Here is a 20,479-nt window from a genome sequence, read left to right on the forward strand (position 1 = left end):
TAAAATTCAATAAATTAAAATGAAACAATACTAAGATAAAATTAATAAATAAATAACAAATTGAGATTAAGAGGATCAATAACTAAGAAAAGCTACTGCTATGTCATTTGTTGATCATTGTTTATTGATTGATTTACTCACAAAAACTGTGAATGATCTGCATAACAATGCATCCAATCACGTGAAAGATTCATGATCCTGTGACAGTTCATGGATGCTGAGTGAAAACAAAGATAATGGTAGTGGTGCTTTCTGCAAAATGGAAAGTGAAAAATAATTAACATTTAATCAACTTAAATTAAAGGATGAGTATTTTAGGTCAAAACATGTACGGCAATGACAAAACTGTGCTTGTTGAAACACAAAAGTAATTGTTTAAAGGTGTTTCTTTAAATAGTAAACTCCCAAAGGTGTGTCTGACATTTGCCCACATATATCAGTGAAGGTATACTATAAGATGATGATGAACTAACACGTCTGTAAAACAGTTTCAGCAAAACTGAACATTATAACATTTATGAAGGCAGGATCTCTTGCAGGACTATTACCGGTTGCAATGGTTTTGATAATGTGCCTGTAATAAACTGGTATTACATGCGTCTGCTTTTACTGCAGATGACCTGTGTCATAAGTTAAACTCATCGTTTCCGTATGTGGGACACTGTGAGATTTTGTGTCGTATTCTAAAAAAATTGTTGTGAGTGTGTGTGCTATAGTTTTTCATGGCCTGCATACTTCATGGATATGTATAAACACAGGACTATATGTACACTGGTGTGTGTGTGTGTGTGCCCCACTGCAGCTCCTTGCAGCTGTCAGCCCAGAGGGTGGTGAGTAAGCAGAATTTCTGCTTGAAGACGAGGTACTTCTGAGCAGTGAGCCATACGAGGGGGAGGGCTGCCTGCTTCTCTGCCTGCCTGCCTGCCTGCCTGTCTGCCTGTATGGCTGTGCAGTGAAACACAGCATCCAGGAGGGGCTGGCCAAAGAGATAGATTGTGTACGTGTCAGACAGGCATGGCCTGAGGCCCGGGGAACAATCTTTAACCTGGGATCTCAATAATTTATTGGCTCTCTGCGTGTGCGCAAAGCATGACAGCTTCCACACCTCACAGCTGTTGAGCGCCATCAGCAGACAGACATCTTTGTCTCGTCTGACCGTGAAGGCTTTTAATCAGACCGTGGATCTGATTAAAGAAAATAAAATTCTCTTTGTTAAGAGCAAATTACCTCCACCCGTCTTACAAACACACACGCACGTCTCACACTCAGTTTAACTCCTCCACCGGTTGTTAAAGTGCGCGCTGGTTTCTGCTGGACATTCACGACAGAAACAAATATTTTACCAGAGGATCAACTAAGTCTGCACCAGCAGTGTTTGTTTTCAAGGATGTGCTTGGGTGTATGCTTACTTTGGCATATATGTTGACTATTGTTTGCACATTTTAAAACAGTTTGATCTGTCAAGCAACCATTCATGCTTACAGTTTGGCATAACCTGGCATTTTTTTTACAAAGGTGCTGCATACACAGAGTGCAGAGAGAGACATCACCTGTCCCGAGACCTGGGTGTCACTAAAAATTTAATCTATGAAGGTATTTTTTGCATTAATAAATAAGTCATAGTCTACTTAATCTTCCTGGACAAGGTAGTGCATCCACACTCAAGGAGGAGCAAAGCTGGACTGCAGAGAGCAGCTGCCTGATAGACCTGCTGCTTGTGTTTAAACTAAAGGTGGGCACATGCATCTCTGAAAGACCACAAGAAATAAGAAGTGAACATCAGACATTTTGTTTGTCTGCGTTTTGCCTTAATATGGCCAAGTGGATTCTATTTCTGGCACCAATGTGAGGTCTGGCTGCTGGCAGAGGTCACTGTAGGGCGATGAACGTCCATTTGGTGGACGGTGAGACATGCACGGTGCAAATGAAAAATCACTATTATGTTATGTTCTTAAAATCTGTTTGGAGGGTTTTTAACTCTTAAAAGTTGGCTGTGGATGAACTGAGCCTGTAATAGCAACCAACTAATTTCACTTCACATTTTATTTTCTGATGAAAGAAGTCTTTACGGAGACAATAAACAATGAAACTCACCAAATCCTCAGTCTACTATAGTAAAGGCCCGCGCGTGTGTGTGTGTGTGTGTGTGTGTGTGTGTCACCCAGCCCCCCCACCCCTCCCGCGGTCCTCCCTCTCTTTGTCCCTGTAGTCACCGTAGCAGCGCTCTCCATCTATCCATCGCGCATCCTGCTCCAGAGCACCACCAGGATGATCAGTCGCTGCACCGACGCCGACAACCTTCACTTCACTTTCGCACTCATTTAACCCTTCCCCAGGACTCCCCGCCGGCCGCCGCGCTACACCCATGCTTTGCCCTCCTCCTGAGATGCGATACCGTTGCACAATTTCCCGGAGAATATCTTCATCTTCCGTCGCTCCTCGCTGATAGAGAGCATGCCCGACACGGGGACAGGCGCTGCAGTCGCGGCGGCCGCCAGTGGTGCGACCACCGCCGGCGACGGCACAGAGAGCTCCCGGCACCGACACCGAGCGCAGCAGGGAGACGCGGAGAGGCCGGAGCCGGGCGCTGCCCCGCCACAAGCCTCGTCCGGTGTGCTGGGTGAGTCGAGTGTTCCTATTTCGCCTTGGACGATGCGGTTTAGGAGGCGTATGAAGGAAGAGACAGGTGAACGTGATGTTGGTAAACCAGACGAGCGCCGCACCATCATACCTCGCGGCCACCGTTCTTTTGTCTCCACGAGGGCGTCCCAAAAAACACCAATTGATCAGATCACGGGCCTATAAATAATCTATTTGACTTGAATTGCATGTTCACATAGCAGCTGCTTTTGTAGATTAGCCTATTGATATTATTCTCTCTGTAGGCAGTCCGTGTATTTTGGCACATCCTAGTGTCTGGTTTTGACCTTAACTGGCGGTTATTTATGTATCAGCCTACCTCCTGTCATGACAGGCTTACTTCCACAGTATTTCAGTGGGTAATTGTAGTAACCTTATTGCTGCTGTAGTTTTTTGTTTTTTTTTACCCCCATAGTATCCTTACAGCAGTTTTTATCAAAGGTGTCTCTACTCAGTTCTGTTATCTATGAGTGCTTGTTCCAGGTTACCAAATGTTTATTAACTTCACCATCTCCTAAAGGGCTTTCTAAAAGTCTTGCAGCCTGGCTAGACTACTTAAGATTGTTACTGTCCATTTCCACATTATTGCCCCAGTATGAGTTGGCATCTATCTATTGGATGGGGCAGGTGCATGATCTGTCATTTTAATGAGGGTTAAGCCACAAATGCTGCCTCTCTCACAATTATAGAGCTATAAATTCCCGTTGTTATATGTGTGTTGTGGTTTATACTCAAGCGCTGCATAAAATTCTAGTATTATCTACCTGTTTTCAGAGAAGGTAAATAGAACAAACATGGTCTGGGTTAACTCTCAGTGACACTGGTAGTGGGTCTGAATAGGCCATACCACAGTTGTCTCGCTGCAAGAATGGAAAGCGAGGCTATTTTTGGAACAGACCACAATATTAGCCCGGGTAGAGAGTCTCAGCTGCCGAGCCAGGCTTGTTTTCCTGCGTGCGGGGTGCAGAGAGCCTCTGTGCTGCTGCAGAGTGATGCAGTGGAGCAGTGGGCTGTCAGCGGATGAGCGCTCCTTTCCACACTTGGTCGAGGTAACCTGAGCGGGTTGCTGCTGACTGGAAGAGCAGCCTGATGTCATAGCCTGCTTTTGAGAGGGTGGCACCCAAGCCCTTGAATGTGTTACAAGAGGGTCAGCAAAGTGAAGATTAGTTCAATTTTTACAGCTAGAAGTAGCACTGGGTGTAAAGAGAAGGATGGCAGATAGTAAATATCTACCCACGTAAAAGTTAACTGATGTCTAACCCTTGATAAATGGGGTCAGTGTGTAGTAAAATGTGTTGTGACTGGAAACTCAATACTTTTCTGTTACTGAAACGTATCTGTGGTATAGCAAATATCCAAAACTGCCATGCGCTGAAAGCTGGCACTGAATGCTTAGTCAGATTAGTAATCGTGTCCCTTTATTCTTTCATCACTCAGTTGCTGTTTTGATATCAGAAATTTTCCTATTTTATTTAGACAGCAGTCTTTTAAGGACAAAAAAAAGGTAGTCAGGTAGTCGTTATGTTTATTTTTGTGGAATCTGTTCCCTTTTTTTTGGAGGGGACATAATTTGCCTGCAATTGCATCAGGACCACCTGCTTTGTGTTAAATTGCTGTCATATCCAAGGAGAGCCTCTCCTCTGTTTTCTTTGTTTGGTTTTGGAGAATATTCATCCTGACAGAGAATGCATAAACAGCCTTAGGGACGGCAATATGTCTCCACTGATACGGAAGACAACGTGCATGCCAGACAATAAAGAAAAAAAAACTACATCACATACATTTGTTGTTGAAAAGTATTAAAGGTAGGACTTGGATCAAAGATGCTAAGAGCAGCGACTCTCTTGCCCCCTTAAACCTCCTGCACCCACTTGATTGCGCATTTCCTTTCATGGGTCACGAGACAGAAGGATTGGGGTTGGGGGACTTCGTTGGGATTACCATGATATCACATAACCGCCCTCACACGTGTCAGTGTCAGTCAGATAGCACAGCAGCGAGTCAGGGTGATTTCTCCGGTTGAGATTTTGGTTGCAGCCTGGAAGGATTTTCCTCACTGGAGGCTCAGATGCTCAATTGTCTCCATGCCTCCACCACATTTTCCTAATCCCTCCACAGCAGACTGGAATGACTTTGATCCTCTCAGCCATCTTCCTTTATAGCTCCAACACTCACAAGCCGGCGTTTCAAAGATTAATTAAGCGCCTATCATTAGAAAAAGCAATGTAAAAGCCTTACCAATTAGTTTGTGTCCTCTCTGAGGCCAGTGTTGATAAGATTCTGTGATATGGAAATCAGGTCACGGACTTTGTGGTTGCCCATTCAGCCGGAGCAGCGCTTTAGGACACAGGACATTTGTTAGGATATATAGTAAGATTCATACTCAAGTCACTCTGTTTTATTACAAATGACATTTTTAGTGTGTTTTTTATGCACTGCTGAAACTGGTGCTTAATTGAGTTGGTGTGAAGGTGACAACTGAATAATTTCTCATCAGAACAACATCTAAAATACTTAACTAATTAATGTATTGTCGTGAGATGCCTGGGCATAACAGTTATGACACCCACTCTTGTTTTGAAAATACACTATATAGACAAAAGTATCCAGACAGACCTCTTTATGGGGCGGTTTTTCATGCCAAGACATTTTGGACGATGCTATGCGTCCAACTTTGTGGCAACAGTTTGTTGAAGGCCCTTTTCTATTCCAGCATGACTGTGTCCCAGTGCACAAAGCAAAGCTCCATAAAGACATGGCTGGATGAGTTTGGTGTGGAAGAACTTGACTGGCCCACACAGAGTCCTGGCCTCAACCTCATCAAATCCCCCTATTGGGATGAACTGGAACAGAGATTGTGAGCCAGGCCTGTTGGTCCAACATCAGTGTCTGATCTCGCAAATGCTCTACTGCATAAATGGGCAACAATTCCCACAGAAACACTCCAAAATCTTGTGGAAAGCCTTCTCGGGTGCCCCAATACTTTTGGCCATATAGTGTATGTAGGAATGGAGATTTCTGTCATACTATCACAGACTAGTCTGCATTATGAACATATTTTATAAAGTTGATGGAAAATGGTTTGAAACCCGTTTTTCTATCTATTAGTGAAGGTCTTTTCTGAGGCAGCATTGAGAATTGAAGGTCCCCTTTTCAGCTTTGTAAACTCGTTTAACTCCATCCTTGATGCCTGGCGTTAATACACGCGCTTTACAGTCTGCAAAATGCATGAGAAAATGTTATATGCAGGAGACTTTTGGCCAGGGCTCTGCTCTCTTGCTCTTGCTGCCTCTTAAGCAAGTAGAAAACCTCAGCTTTGCTTCAGACAGATTTAGTCAGGTTCAGTGTCACACAGGTTGCCTTAAATACAGAAGTGTGAGGCAGGGCAGTATTGAGAGGAAAATGCATGACAGTGAACCTCCCAAAAGAAGAGCTGTTTTTCACACCAGCAGACGCACTGAGCCGTTGGTTCTGTGCCCTCCCACAGCTTCATAAATGAAGCAGCTGATGAATGTAATGCAGTCTGATATAATGACAGCAGTGTGTTGGGCCTAATGACTCTGAACTTAATGCCTCTCTGTCTGCATCTCACTCTTATTGCATGTTCCACAGAGATATATTTCCTGTTCTCCTCTCTCCTTCTGGAGTAAGTGCTGAGCTGTACATTAGCTGCATTAGCGATTGAGGAAAATCGCCTGTTTGCGGGGTGACCTTGCCGCTGTTAATGTTGGAGCTTTATTAACCTGATCCAATCGGTCACACACACAAGTGACAGATCACTTTGGTGAACTGGCTTTTGGTGGGGCGAAGACATTTCATGGTAAAATTAAGCAGACCATCAAGCTAAAATTTACGGCTCCTTGCTGTGCAGAGCACTTCATATTTACTGTGAGCGCCCTGCCTTAAAATTGAGATCATTACAGTGAAGTAGGTGGTGGTCAGCTAATGGTAAACACCGCAGTTAGTGCTGCAATCATTTTAATAGACTTTCTGTTGATGCTGTTAGTTTGCGTGGCTGGTAATTGGCTTTGTTTCCAGGCAAAGCGGTTATATCCAGTCATGCAAACTGCCCAGACTCAGTCTTTGTGCTGCGAGAAACGTACAATTCATCACCTCATGTTCCTGTGAGGATTAGAGAGGACCCAATCCAACATGCCGGATTGATATCGACACCAGTACTGACCTTATTAAGCAGATCATGAATGGGACAGATGTGAGAGAGCCACATTAAATGAAGTTTCATCAATGTCAAAATTCATTTTTTTCTGCTCTCAGTTACAGTCATTCAGTCACAGTGGGCTGTTGAGTTTAGGTTTTAGAGTCACAGCCTAAAAATGAGTCCTTTGAGTTCCACTCTGTATGGGGTTCAGATTTTAAATTTGGGAAAAGACTTGGTATCACGTGAGGTACCCTGAGCCGAGGCATCGAATTTGATATCTGGAGGGAAAAAAAAGTGGATATTTTTTTTATAAGGAAAAAACAAAATAAACAAACAGATAAAAAACAAAGCGATGTGGCCACACTGACCTGTTATGTCTGTGTTTGTTGAATTCATTGTTTTCACAGAGGACGGTCTAGTATGTGCCAGATCTGTGTCCGTGTACGTGGTGATATGTTTCATAAAATCAATTTAAATAACACAACTCAAGGAAGTGTTTCACACATCAAGTAAATTTTTAAACAAACCAAGAGCAGCACGCGCTGTTGAATTTATATCCGTGAATGATGGATAAGTGTGGTCACACCCTTCTGCCAACAGTTTTTCAAAAAGTGGAGATGATCTCATACATATCCCACCTGTACTGTCAGGCATTTAGGGGACAGCATCCCCCTTTAGCTGCTTTGTATTTATACTTTGTCTGGAGCCTTTAGATGTTTTGGGAAGTTACAAACACTTTCCCTGAGTTGTGATAAACCATCTGTCTCGCCAGTGGTGATTCACTTGGCCTAGATTCTCAAGTTTTTTAATGGCTTAATCATATCGCCCATAATGCCACTTTGCTTCTAGCCAACCAACTTCTAAATCCCCATTCATGCTCTCTGGAAATTCACTCTTTTCCATCTATAGCCACGAAGATTATCAAACTGTAAGCAGAAAATGATAATGCACACTCCAGAGCTTAATGCATTTCAAGCACACACAAAGTGCTGCTGGTGTTGCTCGTCTCCTGCCATGTGTGGAAGCAGTGACATGTCGCAGAGACCTTATTGGTGAGTTTAGGCTTCACTCTCTGCGATCAAAGCAGAATCAATAACTGGCCTCCTTGTGTGTGTAACTCATATTTCAAAAGTAGGATTGAAGTGCATCCGGTCACCTTGTCCTGTTCGCTCTGTGACTGTACCGACTAGGCCTGGATTTGATTTCTTTCTCTTTTTTTTTCTTTTTTCTTTTTTTGCAGTTGCTAAGCAAAGCCAGGACAAATACAATGACCATGGTGAGGAATGCTGTTTTTAGCCTTGGTCATGGGGAATTGCTCCACATTAGCCACTCTGCAGCCCCCAGAGAAGGCTAAAGGGCTATGAAAGTGTACAGCGCATGGGAATGAAATGCCTTTTCTCCTGCTGCCGATAAATAAACATATTAACCATGTCAGTGTTAGCACAGGGGAGGTCAACGTGAAGCAAGGGAATTTTAAAGCACAGTCGGTCTGTAATGTAGGTCTTCATCCTTTCTGTCATTCTCGTTTCTTGTTTGCCTGTTCTTTCTTTGGCTGCTGTACGGCACTTTTACATTCGTTTTGTTGGTAGGGAGGTGCAGTGGGTCCAGTCATCCCCTCCTCATTACCCTCTGCGTAGCAGGCAGATTGTCGAAGTTGAACCTTAGCAGAGAGCGGCACATTTCAGTTTGTCCAAAGTAACACACACTCAAAAGAGCTTCCTCTGGTGATGACTTCATAACTCTCTTCCATCACTTTTCTCTTTGCTCATCTGTTTTGCCTGCATGGCTGTTTGTATCTTGTTTTGTAATGACGCAGGGCAGGGAGGGAGCTTGTTTAGTGCATACGAGGAACACAATCTGGGCTCATCAGCCTCTCTCGTTTATCTCCGACTGAAGTGTTTGGAGAGAGTAGCTTGGGCACAACTCCTTAATGGGGAAAAATAACACTTTCTTGTCTTACATTAGCATAGAGCCCACAGCTGTAGATGACAGATAAGAGTTTGGCAGAAGGTTTTCTCCTGAGATTTCACCTCAATAAATCTCCTGTTAAAACTGAGTACTTTCCCTTTTCTGGCCTTTCTTTTCAATCTTTTTTCCTTGCTGATGAAGAGGTTCTCATACAGCGTTCATTTTTATGCTTGCCAAAAGCAACATCTGTCACTGAGCCACCGCATTGTTTTTATAAGTGCTTGTTGTACTTGCTGTGATGCCAGTGCCATTGACCTTCAACAAACAGCCGAGGTCTAACCATCTCATGGTTTAAACTTTGACGATGTTAGAATTGAATAAACTGCAACACAACATGCAGGCAACACATGTATACATACGTGTAGTCTAATGGAGCGTACTGCCCGTGTGATATGACATTGGATAATTGTACACTGATTACTTCAAATTATAATGTCCCTCAAATTTGAGAAATCTGAATGTCACAAACATTTTAAAAACTTCTAAGTTGATAAGGCGAACTTATTAGCAACAGTTGCTTATTTACATGTCTATCAATTAAGAGCGGCATTATCATTCATTTGGAGTCGTGTCTAAGGCCACTTGTAATGCAGTATTATCTCTCTTTTTTTCTCTGTTTTTGGTCTCTGACAACTCCTGAGGGAAATTTCTGGCTGTTTAGCTGCTAATTGCTTCACTGTGTTCACCAGCTAGTCGCTAACTGTGTCTGTGTGCTGTTTGATGCTGAGCAGGTGTGCAGTGGGATTTTAAAGCTGCCTGCTGTGACTGAAAATTAAAATTAAGTGGAGAGAACCAGAACAGTAAAGCTGCAGCCCGACAGGTAAACATCAAGCTGAAACTCAGAGTAAAGCTCTGTTAAGCTTAGAAGAGAACTCCACATGTTTTCACACATCTGTTCTGTATCCGCTTGTTTCAGGTTTTCATTGAAGCTACCGGGTGTTTATATCGAATTAATAAGTACGTGAACCTAAGGCTAAGTGTTTTTATGGCTGCAGCATTTCATCAGATAAATATTCCTATCGTCTTCTGCATCGTTTCAGACACAGTTTTCCACGATTCAGCCTGACGTCAGTAGTATCTTTGGGAGCTTTGGGATCTCGACTAGAATTTTAAATAAAGCTCTGTTGGTTTAAGCAAAGCTTGGCTGCTCAACGTTAGTTTGTACTGACTCGTCCACTGAAGGGTCAGTGAGGTTGAAGAGGCTGGAGTGTTTAATTAGCACTGAGGTAGTTCACTCCTCTCCTTTTTGTTTGCTTTTGGTTTTCATCTTTTGTTCCTTGTCAGAGAGGCCCCATCATATTCTGGCCATTACTACGAATAAGAGTTTGAATGTGGTTCAAGTCTTCCTACAGCTAAGGAGGGATATTCTGTTGCTTTTATTTTCACATTGTCAATGTTGATGATGGCCTCCAACGCTAAAGTATGGTCTTTCATTGAGCCTCCTTCGCATACAGCTCCTCTGTCTTTACCCCTCTATTTCCTCCTTGCCTTTTTGTTTACCGTTCAGTTCGCACCGTCATGTATAAAAGATTCTGGTGCTCTGTATTATGCTGCAGCTTTTTTTCCCTCAGCAAAGTGCTAAGAGAAGGCCGCAGTTGTGCTGTGTTTCTGAGGATGCCTGAAGAAATTGGCTGTCAGGGAACATAATGCATTGCCACTACTGTAACAGCCATATTTGCATTTGAGGGTGATATATATTTTCACTTTGCTTCCATTCGGAGTTTACTGAGGCATAAGAGTCAACGGCTCTGCTCTCCATTCACAAGCGATCCATAAGACTGACTAGTTGGCTTATTTTTCTTTTTAACTGAACAGGGGTGACCAACTTAAAGATGTAGCAGCTTTGAAAAAAAAATCAAATTTGCTCACTCCTCTTTCAAACCAGCCAGTCATTATGCATTTTAGTAAAACAGTCATGTTACACTACCTATACTGCTCCTCAGTAAAATGTGTTATAATGATTTTTTAATCTCATTTCCATTTTGTCGGAAACCTAGTGTTTCTGACTTTCTGAACACTCCACTATGATAACTCTAGGGATAAATGAATCAGGATGAAATGCTGCATAGATCTTCCTCATGCTCCTTTTTGAAAGACACGAGAAATCAAAGCCGGCTAAGTCATTAAAGATGTCTTCCTCTGCTTGTCAATGAGCAGGAAATGGAAGGAATGGTCTAGCAATGTACAATAATCACTGGTTCCTCTGAGTATTGATCTGACTCTCTCCCATCTTTCCTGTCCAGGAATAGAATATCGTACCATCATGCAGATTGGTTATTCCACAGCCATCGGACAGTCTGACTCACTGCTACAGTATCTTAAATTCACTCTTCTATTATCCTTTCTACTTCTATTGCCATAGTGCCTGGCATAATTTCGAATGTGAACAGAAATACCCAGTTGGCCTGACGTTTGCTGGAATGTCCCACTACACTAGAGTACCTGATTATCTAATTATTATAATGATTATAATTATGAATGACCTCCTGAGACACTGGCACAAACTGAATCCCCTCAAAGCAATCTCATTTCTATATTTCTTACCATTATTCAATTAACCTCCACAAAATTGTTGTCATAACTTTCTCAGAGAAATGGTTACTAGATTTGAGTCTGCTACAGTCAGTCAGATGCACAGTAACAGGCTTACATTAGACACTAACGCCCTCTGTTAAAGTGCTTTAAAAATGTATGAGTCTGTTTTCTCTGAATGCCTGACTTGTTTGGTCCTCCAGATGACCCTTTGTGTGCTCTCCAAACGAGAAACTTTTGTGTCACAGAGATTAAATTTGCATCGTACTGCAGCAGGCCCGCTCCTTACATTTGGAGAAAATTCAAGTTAAAAAAATAGTAACAGATTTTGGCCATGTTTTATATTTGTGTTCTTTTTGAGAATTCACCTACCAATAACCCTAAACTTAATTTATTAGTCTGTTTCACCCTGTTTCCAGTCTTTATCCTAAGTTAAGCTAAGCTAACTGGCTGCTGGCTAAAACTCCATATTGAACCAATGGATACGAGGCAAGAAAGCAAATAAACTCAATTGTTTAAGGATGACATAACATTTTAAGGTAGCCTTTTTGGCCTGCCGTATCCGAATCTCTAACCAGGTTTGTCACGGTGCTGCAGTGACCCTTTAAATTACTCTGTACAACACAGAAATGACAGTGTGCGTGTGTTTGCATTGCTTCTGTGTGTAATCTGTGTCCTTTTGTTCTGCGTGTTAATCAGAAAACCCTTCCTCCACTTTGGCAGTTGCCCACTACTCAACAAGGAGGTCTGTTTGCTCCACAAAGGCTGCTATTCACTCCACTATATTCATCATCACCCTTCGCTTATTCATAATTCGTAATCACCCCCTTGACAATGCTCCATTCAGCCAGCGAGATAACCAGTCTGCACTTGTCTGAAGGAGTAGTCTGCATCAACAGGACATGAAAGGGATTCATCACTGGCTTTGGTTCACGATTGTTACCTGACTGAATAGTAGACTGCATAATTTTCCTTATTTAACCCCAGCTTTATGACAGATATGACAACTCAATCCCGCCTCTTTGCTACTTCACTGAGGTAACTCACCTCAATTAACCAGCTAACCCAGACTGAACCACTGATTAGCCTACTTGGCAGAAAAAGAGAGAGTGTGGGAAATGAGGGAGGCGTATTTAGTGAGCCTAAGTGAAGGGTAGAGCTGAAAAGTGATGTGGAGGAAGGAAAGAAAATGGGATGAAGAAAAGTGATACCTCAACTGTTCTGCTGTGTGAGCACTGTGGCTCTTTTTTTTCCTACATGGTCCTGCCTTGTCCGTCTCTTGGCTTGCAGCCACAGGCATCTCCGATGTCACATGTAATCATTGTTATTTTGAAGCCAAGGACGAGACCTTATTATACTATTCTGCGCCTGTTAATGAGGAAACCAGAGTTCTGACATCCACCACTTGTCACAAAGGTGGAGCCGACATGTCGTTCCTGAAGAAAGACAGCCTTAATTTCAATTACATCATTTACTACATCGTACGTACGTACACATATACATCATAGGTTGTTTTATCTTACAACAGGTCTCTCTAGTGATGACTCTGTATCGATATGCACGGCCCAACACTTTTGGGTTTTAGTGAAATGTGTCACCAACTGCTGGGTCGATTACCACCAAATTTGTTTCAAACATTCATGTTTAAAGGTATCTTAGGTATCTTAGTCTCCACTATGAGAAGTATGAGTTCTTATTGTACAAGAACAACAGAAATTTCAACAGACCACTGACGAAATGGCAGCAAACCCACCATCGTTGGTGAAGTTTTGTCTTATTAAAATGTACTAAAATCTAATAATAATAATTATTCAGCCAGTTTATAAATGTTTTGTTTTGCTTTTTAACAGAATGTTACAAATATATAACATTTAAATAAATTTAATTTAGAATATTCATTCTGGCACGATGAAGCCAGCAATAATGGAACATCAGTGCCTGTAAGTTAGAGAAGGCTTACGTTAACGTTTTCCTGTTCCTGTTGTGTTGATATCGCAAATGTTACGGTGCCAACATGTGAAACTAAGATGATAAAAATGATAAACATTATACCTGCTAAAAATCAACATGTTTACACACATCACATCATAGTGAACATGTTAAAAGAGTGATGTTAGCATTTAGCTCAACGTGCCACATGCTTAAGTACAGACGCAGAAGCAGCTGATGTGGCTGTTAGTCTGTTTTTTGTTTTGTTTTTTTGTGATTATTCTATATTTTAAAAACTAGAAATTTAGCTTCCTTTAGAATAGCACACCAAAGCTGCCCGTGTCTGTCATAATTGGGAAACATAAGATGTTAAGACTATGTCAGCAGTATTTATTAATGGCTGAAGAAAGAAGTTTGTTAATTAGCAGCAGTCCTGATTGCTGATGGCAGTACAGCCTTGAAATGTTTAGAAAGACAGTTTATATTACATGTTTTTTTTTGTTTTTTTTTTAAATCATAACACTATTAAGCATAGCAGGCTGTCACCAGTAGTGCTAATGGCAGAAGATTTTTTAAAAGACACTACTGCACTTTATTAACCCTGGTTTATCGTTGTTTATTTGAAGCACTTTTAAACATACACACTCTGCCTTTCCTCTGCTCTGTTTGAAGACATCATCCATAGTGTTCTCCAAGTAGACACTGATCACAAATACCTCTTGAGACAGCGTGAGAGAGATTGAAGGCAAGGAAGCTGAGAAGACATAAAAAAGACATAAAGACATAAAAAGACAGCATTGAAAGAAGGAAGAAGTGAGAGATTCTGTCCTGGGGGGCTAAGAGAGAGAGAGAGAGGATTCAGAAATGAGAAAGAGGCAAAGATGGTAGCAACAGAAATATATATATATATATATGGAGGAGAGTGTGAGAGACTCAGAGGTCCATGATGTGGAAGAGAGGGGCAGACTGGAGGTGAAAGAAAATGATAAGAGACAGTAGGACTGCTCTGCTGCAACAAGAAGAAGAAGCTCATCTAAAGCATATCTGTGTGTGTGTGTGTGTGTGCGCGTAGCTGACAGTGGAAAAGAAAGATGCAATGTTGACATGGGAGTGTTTGTCGTTTAGGGGGCAAAATGTATGCAGACCTTTGCAATGGGAGGACGCAGCAAGGTGGCGACAAGCAATGAAACAAATCAGTGTTCAGAACTTGGAGAAACCAGGAGGGAGAGAGAAGTGGGAAAAAGGGAAAAGGGACAGATGAGAGCAGAGGTGCGATATCATTTGTTTTTTTTTCCCCCAAGTAGCCTGTAGTCACAGAATCCACAGCCTGATTCACATAAGCTTCACAGGTTGAACGGTCGGATTTGGTTTTTATTTCAGACATTTGAGCTGCGTGATTTGATGACTCAGTATGCCTGTTGTTTTTGTTGCACCTCAATAAATGTGCATATATATGCTGCGATGTCTCTTGCATATCTGTGTGTTGTGTGTGTGTGTACTTGTGTTTGAGGATTTGGGAACAGGTCTGAAGGGGCACTGTCTGTCAGTGGTACTGCCTTATGGTCCACTGAGGGTGGGTGTGGACAGGATGGCGGCATACAGTCAGAGTCAGGGATGGAGATGATTCTAATTAAGGAAATTGTTGGGTGTTTGAACCTGATTAAGCTCTCTGTCCCACTTACTGATATAATCGTTCTAATAGGGTCATTTGTTTCATTCGCACACTTGTTAGATGTGACAATGGAGATGTTTTCTGCCTGTCTTCTTGTTGGCTATCCTTCCTCCGTGCCTGTTGGGAGTTCTGTCAGTCTCTTTGCCGTTATTAAATCATATCTGTGTGTTTGTGTCTGTCTCTCTGCCTCTCTCTTAGACTGGCTAAATAAGAGTTGAACTTCAAAATGACTTGCTGCTGAGAAGATAAAAATCCTGCTCTACTCACCCGCCTCAGAGGAAATGCACGCTGTTGCCAGGCATATTTAGCAAAGGCATCTTTTTCTAGAAGTGCATTTGAAAGTGCAAATCCACAGCATCATATCGCAGCGATAAATCTGCGCCGCAGGCCTCTGAAAGAAAAAGAGAAACATTAAAAAAAGAGGAACATTTTGTCCTCTAATGATTTCAACTGTATTTAGGCATGTTAACAGCTGGTCCACGGCACGCAGCAAAGGATTTTAGGATTTAGTTCATTTTTTTGTTTGAGATGAGCCCAAGCTGAATTAAAAATAATTATTCACATTCACAAGTTATTTAAAATCTTTTGATGCAAAGATATCTTTTTGTTCTACTCAGACAATCAACTGATCACCATTTTATTGAAGTTTACGTCTTTGCTGGTCTAAGGTTCAGCGTGTGTCAGTATTCCCTACACTTTTGTTCATGGAGTCCAAAACTTTAAATAATCCTACAGCTTGAGTGAGTAAAATCTCTGCACTTGACACAAAACTGCTCCAGCCAAGCATAAAGAGCAGAGAGTTATCAAACACAGCCAGGGAAGACAGCGAAAGCATCATGAAGTGTTTCCTTAAGTGTCTCTGACCTTCATTTTACGCCTTTGCCTGCGTTTCATAACTGACTAACCCCGCTATTAATTCAGTAGGCTACTTTATATCTCGGGCTCACGCACAGGCACATAGACAAATACCTGTGCGGACACACACACACACACACACACACACACACACACACACATAAACGCCCCACAGAAATGCTTCAGAGAGCAACTGAGATCACAGAGAGACACCCTGCTTGTTACGCCTGCCTGGCTGCTGTCTGATAAGCGTTAGCCCTGGAACAGTCGTCTCACTGTGAAGGCCGTGAGTAACACAGGCTTTAACTGTATCACTGCTAGTCCTGGGCCAACCTGCTCAACGCAGACCTGGTTTCAGTTACAGGGCAAAAAGGGGCCTTCCCGCTCAGAAGTTCATTTTTCCAACAAGAGCAACATCTGGATCACTTTTCTGTGTGTAAATATTTAGAAAACTGGGTGCTGTTTCTTACTCAACTTTAACCCCAACCATTTATGCACACCAGTGTAAAATCCATCATAAACTGCATGTGCAAAACATCTTTGGCAAACAATCCATCCATTGAGAACTAATGAGGTAAAAGCCATCAGTGTAAAATAATGACACTTATTAAATCAACCACAGAGAGGGAAATGGAGATGATGAGGAGCAAAAAAAAGATTATAAATAAAGGGCTCAATGGCTAAACATCAAAAGGTGAATCTGATATGTTGTGTATTCAGTGAACCAGGTGAAGTTTATACATCGAAAACAAACCTTGAAGTAGCTATAATCAGTATTTTTATACTGATAGCACATCACATTACTACTTCTGTGTGACAGGGGTCACTTTGAGCTTTATAATTTCTTTCAGCTTGTTGTTTTGTCCTCATAACTTTACCGTTTTGGATCAGTTTAATGCTAAGTATACTGCCCAAGTTAGCAGCAAGCTGATGAACATAGCCGGGGGCATTTAGCAGCTTAAGAACAAGAAATTTCCTTCAGGAGTTGGTGGAAATGAAATAAAAGAGCTAAAGGGAGAGTGAATGTTGGACCCGACTCCAAATGAATGCTAATGTTGCTCTGCATCTGCTGGATGTGTAAACAAGTGTTTTGACATGAGACCTGATTGACAAAATGTAATATTATGTCAGTGTTTACTATTTCCCTTTGCTTCCCCAAACTGGCCAAACGTATCAGTTATCATAGATTTAAATGTTGAATGTTTGAATTGTTTAAAAACAGATTTGTACTAAAATAATAAGATCAACTATGCCTCACTCCGCTTCTTAAACCTGAATGTGTTATTGATAGTGAAAACACACACACACGCCGACACAAACCTGTCAGAGAGCCTCGGCCATGCAGTGAAAGCTTAATGGACGACGTATGAATAACTGTTCACGTCATCCATGTCACAAACCCATAAATGCATACAAACCACCTGAACACAGTCCTGGGCCTCGTAAACTGGAGCATTGTGGTTGTGCTGAAACCAAACTGCTGGCTGTTCTAAGAATGTGTGTGTGTGTGTGTGTGTGTGTGTGTGTGTGTGTTGCCCTCAGCAGTGAATACAGGACTCATTAGAATTGCTGTCATGTCGCTGCTCTGCCTGCAGCATTTCATCTGAAGCACGGTGGAGCAGCCAGTCAGATTTTGATATGGAGGAGCACCACTCAAGATTAAAAAGTCAAAAATTCCTCGCGCTGTTTCCTGTTTGGCCTGTTGCGATGTTTGAAAGTGTTCTTCAGAGGGGAAGAGCAGTATGGAGCCAGATTAAGTTGTCACAACCTCTTTGTAAGTACTGAGGAGGGTTCCTTTAAATAGTAATACTGCGTCAAAGTCAAGTTCTGTTTGCAGGTACAAGTTTGTGACAGAAAATATCCTCTTGAGCAAACTATGTTTGGTTGAAGAAAAAGTAGATGAATCCTCCAAAGTGAGGATGCCAGCTTTCATTTTGCTGGCATCCTCACTTTGCTTCTGATGTGTTGAATTTCTTTCTTTTTTTCTTTTTAATTTAATTATTTGTACATAAAACTTGTTAGGTGAGAAGCATGGTGCTTTCCGGAGAGGACAAAGGCAACAAAAGGAGCAACAACAGGAAGGAAACAAAAATACAACATTTGAAGATGCAGTAATGATGCAGTAATACAAGGCTGATGAATAAAAATAAAGTAAAAGAAGATGCTAAAATATTGTCATGAAGTGTGGTGCAATGCAACATCTGAGCAACAATAAACAGTTTAGCAAATCTATTAAAAAATATATATTTGGTTGGGGCTGCTGTACAAGCTCCAAACACAACATTTTAAAGTTGTTTTGGTCAATATATTATGTTAAGTTGTGTGCTGTCACATCCCACAGAGCAGCATTAACACTCATTTGTTGCAGTTGTATTTCTTGCTGGTTTCTGGTTTGGTCTCTGCAGACTCCAGAGGAAAGCATCAGGCTCTTAAGCTGCTAAATGCTCCGCTGTGTTCGTCAGCTTGTTGCTAACTTTGTCTGTCTGCTGTCTGGTGCAGAGCAGTATAGTTAACGGAAAACAGATAACTGCTGCTAATGAGCGTCAGACTGAACCAAAACAGGACAAAACATTAAGCTGAAAGAAATTATAAAGCTCCAAGTGACCCCTTTCACACAGAAATAGTATTATAGTATTGTGCAGTGGGGTTATAGCTTTTAGCTGAAAACAGCTGCCTGCTGCGGCTGAAAATGAGGTCGAGGACAAAGGTTATGGGCCAGAAAACCAAAACGTTGATCCAAAATAGAGTTGGGTGATAATTTTGTGTTGATTCTTCACTACAAGTGAGCTCTTTCCATTATGCTAAGTAATTTGTTCTGTTGGTGATGTAGAAATATTGATTAGTTGAGCTTTAAAAACACAGACTATGCCAGCAGAAACACTGCTTGCAGCTCTTGAAAAATGACCTTGTGACTTTGTTTGTTTATGTGTATATATACAGTAGTGAAAACACAGAAAACAAATACATTATATAGACAAAAGTATCCAGACACCTCTTTATGGGCCTGAACAATAGCCCAACATCAACAGGCGAACATCTAAAATACTTAACCTCTTTATGGGGCGGTTTTTCATGGGTTTTGCTCAGCCCCTCACTTCCAGTGAAGGGAAATCTTAATGCTTCAGCATACCAAGACATTTTGGACAATGCTATGCTTCCAACAACAGTTTGTTGAAGGCCCTTTTCTATTCCAGCATGACTGTGTCCCAGTGCACAAAGCAAAGCTCCATAAAGACATGGTTGGAATAGTTTGGTGTGGAAGAACTCCATCAAATCTCCCTATTGGGATGAACTGGAACAGAGATTGTGAGCCAGGCCTTTTGGTCCAACATCAGTGTCTGACCTCACAAATGCTCTCCTGCATGAATGGGCAAAAATTCCCACAGAAACACTCCAAAATCTTGTGGAAAGCCTTCCCACAAAAGTGGAAGCTGTTATAGTTGCAAAGCTGTCTGTGTATTAAGAATACAATGTGATTAAAGTCCCTGTTGGTGCAACGGTCAGGTGTCAATACTTTTGTCTATATAGTGTACATTCTCAGGAAAAGACCATCCTCAGGTTTGTTTCTGGGAACCCCCACTGTGTGTCCCTCTCTGTCACAGCTCTGTTCCAGGAAGCAGAGGGACACACTGATGGTTTTATGTGACAGGTGTTCACTGGAACCACAGAGTACACAGAGATACTGTGTGATTTACAGCATCGTGCTCGTAGTGGTGATATCACGGTTATGTTTTACAGCCTGCCGTGACATTGACCTTTGTGAGTGTGCATTCATGCTTGTAACCATGTAAGCAGCTCTAGGATGCACCTGACTGCTCTTTGACTCTATAAGAACCTGGATAACTGTTGAGCTAAGCCAAAGTAATGAATGTCTAAATAATAATAATAAATAAAAAAAAATGCAAACTGGGGTGCTTTTTAATTTTGGGCCCTCATTTCCCCCCCAAGTCAGTAATTCCAGTTGTTGAATGTGAAATTATAATGGAGAATTTTCTCCAGAAAGGCTGCTTGTTGTAGAGGATCTACAGGTGGAGGGTGGGAAACAGAGACATTTTCTGGCCAAACAGTGATGTTTGTCCCTCCTTGCTTTGGAGCTGATCCTGATCTGGTGACCTCTGCTTTCAGACACATACAAATGGTCAAATAGCAAAACTTTGGATGAATGTTGTGATACTAAACGTGCCTTTGTGTGACCTCAGTAGAGTGCCCCACTGCGGTGCAGGCACTCTCTCTGTCATTATTATTTAGGACCCAGGAAGTGGTTTTCATAAACTTTGCTCTGGCAGCTGTGCGGAATCTGAGGTTATGCTCGTTACAGAATCACTTAGTCTTCTTTAAACTGTTTGCCCCGCTGCCTCTCCGAAGTACACATGAGTGGGAATATGAGACCCTGCAGGATCAGTGACAGATGAATGAGGTGTCAGAGCGAAGACAAACGGAGTTAATTTCAGCCTGCGCACAAAAACTACAGTCCTTTTTAAAAATGCATTTTTTTTCCATGATGTAACAGTATTCACCCGAGAAGAAATACGTGCTGTGCATTATTTTCCTTCACACCACTGCAATAAGGTGATTGTGTTGTACTGTGATATTACTGTGTAGCTACAGTAGAGCTATTTCTGGTGAGCTGTTGACTTCTGGAGTAGAAACAAGGTAATTCTACACAGGAGTTGAATTCACTGTTCTTATGTTCAGAATACCTTTTCATTCCACAGACCTTGAAA

At 41.8% G+C, this 20,479-nt stretch overlaps 1 protein-coding gene across 1 annotated transcript in view; it reads left to right on the forward strand.

Annotated features, from left to right (window-relative positions):
* The first annotated feature begins 2,454 nt into the window (after positions 1 to 2,454).
* Positions 2,455 to 20,479, forward strand: part of ano8b (anoctamin 8b) — a 35,130-nt gene continuing 17,105 nt past the window's right edge. Inside the window, exon 1 of the mRNA XM_046391183.1 lies at positions 2,455 to 2,620. Coding sequence (XP_046247139.1) covers positions 2,455 to 2,620 — 166 coding nt within the window. The remainder of the gene's footprint in view (positions 2,621 to 20,479) is intronic.

This window comes from Scatophagus argus, chromosome 6 (assembly GCF_020382885.2).
Source record: "Scatophagus argus isolate fScaArg1 chromosome 6, fScaArg1.pri, whole genome shotgun sequence".
NCBI classification, from domain to species: Eukaryota; Metazoa; Chordata; class Actinopteri; family Scatophagidae; genus Scatophagus; species Scatophagus argus.